The 6,000-nt window shown below is 32.6% G+C and overlaps 2 protein-coding genes across 10 annotated transcripts in view; one reads left to right on the forward strand and one right to left on the reverse strand.

Annotated features, from left to right (window-relative positions):
• The window catches only part of aopep (aminopeptidase O (putative)), an 84,092-nt gene that overhangs the window by 69,865 nt on the left and 8,227 nt on the right, over window positions 1-6,000 (forward strand). For 6 of the 7 annotated variants that reach the window (XM_056375757.1, XM_056375759.1, XM_056375756.1 and 3 more), the window contains 2 exons: window positions 4,593-4,679; window positions 4,779-4,927. The exons of the other annotated variant lie outside the window; for it this stretch is intronic. In XM_056375757.1, coding sequence (XP_056231732.1) covers window positions 4,593-4,679; window positions 4,779-4,919 — 228 coding nt within the window. In that variant the 3' untranslated portion in view covers window positions 4,920-4,927. The remainder of the gene's footprint in view (window positions 1-4,592; window positions 4,680-4,778; window positions 4,928-6,000) is intronic. 7 annotated transcript variants of the gene reach the window in all.
• Window positions 5,027-6,000, reverse strand: part of fancc (FA complementation group C) — a 36,965-nt gene continuing 35,991 nt past the window's right edge. For all 3 annotated transcript variants that reach the window (XM_056375765.1, XM_056375766.1, XM_056375764.1), the window contains one exon: window positions 5,027-5,243. The gene's annotated coding sequence lies outside the window, so the exon portion shown is untranslated. The remainder of the gene's footprint in view (window positions 5,244-6,000) is intronic.

Consider the following 6,000-nt stretch of genomic DNA (forward strand, 5'->3'; position numbering starts at 1 on the left):
TTAGCCTTACTATACTGTCATTTTTTATGCCTTACTATACTATGACATTTTTATGACCTTTTATGACTTACTTTACTTTGACGTTTTTATGACTTTTTATGCCTTACTATACTATGTCATTTTTTATGCCTTACTATACTATGACATTTTTATGACATTTTTGTGCCTTACTATACTATGTCATTTTTATGACCTTTTTATGACTTACTATACTATGATGTTTTTTTATGACTTTTTTTGCCTTACTATACTATGTCATTTTTTATGCCTTACTATACTATGACATTTTTATGACCTTTTATGACTTACTTTACTATGTCATTTTTTATGCCTTACTATACTATGACATTTTTTATGACATTTTATACCTTGCCATACTATGTCATTTTTATGCCATACTATACTATGCCTTTTTAAAAACATTTTTAGCCTTACTATACTATGACATTTTTATGACTTTTTATGCTTACTATACTATGACATTTTTATGCCTTACTATACTATGACATTTTTATGACTTTTTATACCTTACCATACTATGTCATTTTTATGCCATACTATACTATGCCTTTTTAAAAAAAAATTTTAGCCTTACTATACTGTCATTTTTTATGCCTTACTATACTATGACATTTTTATGACCTTTTATGACTTACTTTACTTTGACGTTTTTATGACTTTTTATGCCTTACTATACTGTCATTTTTTATGCCTTACTATACTATGACATTTTTATGACTTTTTATGACTTACTATACTATGTCATTTTTTATGCCTTACTATACTATGATGTTTTTTTATGACTTTTTTTGCCTTACTATACTATGTCATTTTTTATGCCTTACTATACTATGACATTTTTATGACTTTTTATGACTTACTATACTATATATTTTTTTACATTTTATGCCTTGCTATACTATGTCATTTTTTATGCCTTGCTATACTATGATGTTTTTATGACATTTTTATGCCTTACTATACTATGACATTTTTATGACTTTTTATGACTTACTATACTTTGACGTTTTTATGACATACTATACTATGCCTTTTTAAAAAAATATTTTTAGCCTTACTATACTATCACATTTTTATTCCTTATTATATTATGAAGTTTGTATGACATTTTATGCCTTAATATACTATGACATTTTAATGACATTTTATGCCTTATCATACTGTTATGCCTGACTCATCTAGAAACAAAACCAAAAAAGGAGGACCACACAGAAACCACACAAAGAAACCAAATTTATTAAGGATAATTCAATTTAACCTAAGCAAACTAGAAAATGTGAAATCAGTAGTGAAGTGTAGGTGTTGGTTTGCTAGGAAAGTTAAAGCCAACTTAATCTCCATGTAAAAGAACTGAGACCATAGCACCATAACACATTATACAACCAAACAAAATCAAGGTGGGTGCCTGATAAGCACCAGCCTTCAACGATGGCTGAGAGTGGGAGGCCATCTTGAATCTCCCTGTCTAAATAGTCTCCACTCAGGTGAAGTCAGTCAGGTAATCAGGAAGTACCTGAAAAAAACACAGGAAACAGGAACAGGCGAAAATAAAATAGGGTCATATGGCCCACGGCTGTTACAATACTGTGATTTTTTTTTTATCACATTTTATGTCTTAGTATACTATGATGTATTTATGACATTTTATACCTTACTTTAATATGACGTTTTTATGACGTTTTATACCCTATAATATAATGAAGTTTGTATGACATTTTATGCCTTACTATACTATGTCATTTTATATGCCATACTATACTATGTCTTTTTTTTTGCCTTACTATACTATGACATTTGTATGACTTTTTATGCCTCGCTATACTATGTCATTTTTTATGCCTTACTATACTATGATATTTTTATGACATTTTATGACTTACTATACTATGAAGTTTTTTGACTTTTTTTGCCTTACTATACTCTGTCATTTTTTATGCCTTACTATACTATGACATTTTTATGACCTTTTATGACTTACTTTACTTTGACGTTTTTATGACTTTTTATGCCTTACTATACTATGACATTTTTATGACCTTTTATGACTTACTGTATTTTGACGTTTTTATGACTTTTTATGCCTTACTATACTATGTCATTTTTTATGCCTTACTATACTATTACATTTTTATGACCTTTTATGCCTTACTATACTTTGACGTTTTTATGACTTTTTATGCCTTACTATACTATGGCATTTTTTATGCCTTACTATACTATGACATTTTTATGACTTTTTATGCCTTACTATACTATGACATTTCTATGACTTTTTATGACTAACTATACTTTGACGTTTTTATGACTTTTTATGCCTTACTATACTGTCATTTTTTATGCCTTACTATACTATGACATCTTTATGACTTTTTATGCCTTACTATACTATGTCATTTTTTATGCCTTACTATACTATGTCATTTTTTATGCCTTACTATACTATGACATTTTTATGACTTTTTATGCCTTACTATACTATGACATTTTATACCTTACCATACTATGTCATTTTTTTATGACATTTTTATGACTTTTTATACCTTACCATCCTATGTCATTTTTATGCCATACTATACTATGCCTTTTTAAAAAAAAATTTTAGCCTAACTATGCTATGACATTTTTATGACTTTTTATGACTTATTATACTATGACATTTTTATGACTTTTTATGACTTACTATACTTTGATGTTTTTATGACTTTTCATACCTTACTATACTATGATTTTTTTTATGACATTTTTATGCCTTACTATACTATGTCATTTTTTATGCCTTACTATACTATGACATTTTTATGATTTTTTTTGCCTCACTATACTATGTCATTTTTTATGACTTTTAATGCCTTACTATACTGTGACTTTTTATGACTTTTTATGACTTACTATACTTTGACATTTTTATGACTTCTTATGCCTTACTATACTGTGACTTTTTATGACTTACCATACTTTGACGTTTTTATGACTTTTTATGACTTACTATACTTTGACGTTTTCATGACTTTTTATGCCTTACTATACATGTCATTTTTTATGCCTTACTATACTATGACATTTTTATGACATTTTATGCCTTGCTATACTATGTCATTTTTTATGCCTTACTATACTATGACATTTTTATGACTTTTTATGCCTTACTATACTATGACATTTCTATGACTTATGACTTACTATACTGTCATTTTTTATGCCTTACTATACTATGTCATTTTTTATGCCTTACTATACTATGACATTTTTATTACTTTTTTTGCCTTACTATACTATGTCATTTTTTATGCCTTACTATACTTTGAAGTTTTTATGACTTTTTATGCCTTACTATACTTTGATGTTTTTATGACTTCTTATGCCTTACCATACTGTGTGATTTTTTATACCTTACTTTAATATGAAGTTTTTATGACTTTTTATGCCATACTATACTATGCCTTTTTTTTTTTGCCTTACTATACTATGACGTTTTTATGCTCTACGCCCTATAATGTATACTACACTATTACTATGATATGATTTTTTTTTTATGATATTTTATGCCTTAATATACTATGATGTTTTTATACCATACCATGCTATGACGTTTTTATTCCTTCCCATACTATTCACTGCTGAAATAGAATCAATCACCAAATATCCCACGCTTGGTCACTATACTCTCCAAAGGACTAGTTTATTATCCTGAGTGTGTGGAGGAGATTGAAACACCCACAAAAAAACAGCCAAGGGAAACTGTCAGGCTTTAAAGTAGTGACAGTGCTTTAAAAGATATTTCATCTGGATTTTTTTTTTATCACTTTTCTGTCTCTTTTATCATCCTCTGTCTGCTCCACAAGATTATATCCATATACACGTGCACTGCGTATCCACGCCCGCGCACGTGCACACTTATAGCAGATGATGAAGGATGATGGCTGAGGCAGGGACAGAGCTAGTCTCTGATCTCTCCTGTAACCGCGGCAACAGAGCTCCTATTGATCCTTTGGGAGAAAGGCCAGGCATTAGCTTTCTCTCACACACACACACACACACACACACATATACAGTGAAAACACACTGCGAACACACGCACACATTCAGAATTAAGTTGAACTTTTAAACATGAACTTTAGATTGAGATAGCTTCCTTTCTAAAACAAAGTTCACGTCTGTTAATCCTCTGATTCTAGATGAATCTATTCATTGTCAGTGGAGCCTCCAGCTTTGTCTTGCAGCTTGTCAGATGAGCTGTTTGTCTTTTGGTACTGGCATTGAGGGAGATCTATTCACATTAATGTTTGAGTGCACTGGCCCAAAGCATAAAAATAAAAATTTATTCTTAACTTTTTACAGAATGAATACATAAAAACACCATTCTGCTTATCTATGGAAGTTATCCCTCTAACATCACATTGTTTCATGTGGTCAGCTCCATCAGCTTTGAATCAGCTACATAAACTCTGAAATAACAAACAGCAGTGACGTTATATAACTTCAAAAATAACAAGGCCATTTTAAAGACTTTTATATCAAGTACTTGTGTTCCATTAATAGTTGTTGTATTTTTTCCTTTGTTTTGGATCCAGGTCCGACATCGCTGGTGTGAGCTGGTGGTCAAACATGCACACAATCAGGCTTATGGAGACGTGGAACACTTTCTGGTTCATGACCAAGTAAATACATGCAACCCTTTTGCCATAAACACTGATTCATGTTGTGAGAAAAGCCTTTACAAAATGAGAGAAAACCATATGATTGCATATGTGTTCCAGGCCATGGGTGTGTATCTATACGGGGAGCTGATGGTTCACGAGGACCCTGAGCAGCAGGCCCTGGCTCGTCGCTGCCTCTCATTGGTCCAGGAAGACATGGACCAATCGGCACGTACAGTGGTTGAGGAAATGGTCCTATGACGATGGAGGTGAAGTCTTGTCTTCAGTTTTTCATTCACCATGTCGACCATGCTGTATATACTATATCATACTTTTAATTTCTAACACCCCAAAAATGAGTGCAGCTCTCATTTCATCAGAATTTTAATGGTTCATTGAATATGGACAGAAATTACATCAGCAATTCTCTACACAAGCTGAATATGAAATATAAAAATATATTTGTGAAAGGTTTATAAAATAAGATTCCAAGTAATTCGCTCAGGGTTTTCAGTTGCCTCATATTCACAGTCCAGTTTCAAATGAAATGCCTTTGAATTGGCTGGTGCATTGTACTTGAACCATCTGTGGAGATAAAACCAATAACATGTCAGTATAGCAAATATTATTAGCAAATGTTCTGCATCATCTAATCCTTTAATATAAAGATGTTGGGCTAATCATTGTTGTTCTTAAGTTTTTTAAGTATTTCTACATTTTAAAGTCAGTATTTGTATCTCATTGTTGACCTTTTAGTCTGAAATGGCTTCTGTAAAAGAAAGTTTTGTGTTGGATTGATCCTGATTTCATCTGCCCCAGCGGACAGTCCACACTTGAGTCACTTGGCTACCTATACTGCACATTCCTTCCTGAGCCCATTGAGTGTGTGTCTACGTGTGTGTGCTTGTGTGCGTGTTTGTAGACTCAGAGTGGGGCCTTTTCCGTGGTTTCACAGCAGCCGTCAGGATGTGTTTGTCAGAGAAGGAATTCGGGAATGTGTTCCTCAAACAAACGAGAGAGGGAAGAGAGAAAAAGAGAGAGAATGGGTCAGCAAGCATTTTCTGAGGGGCTCAGGGCGGACTCTACTCGATGTGGGGTGATTTTTATACTCTTGACCTTGAAATTCCTCGTGCGTGTGCATGTGTTCGCGTGCGCATGCATGCATAACCACAACTGTCAACCCGTGGGCTTTTGGACGACTCAGAACAGTGAGGGGTTTATTGGCCTCTCACTAAATGAAAGGAAAAGAGAAATTTATGGTTTAGACAGACAGATGGACAGAAAAGGGAGGAAGAGAGAGCGGAAGGGAGGACTGGAGTGAAGACAGGTCTCTTTGAAGCTG

Source organism: Seriola aureovittata, chromosome 5 (genome assembly GCF_021018895.1).
Source record: "Seriola aureovittata isolate HTS-2021-v1 ecotype China chromosome 5, ASM2101889v1, whole genome shotgun sequence".
NCBI classification, from domain to species: domain Eukaryota; kingdom Metazoa; phylum Chordata; class Actinopteri; order Carangiformes; family Carangidae; genus Seriola; species Seriola aureovittata.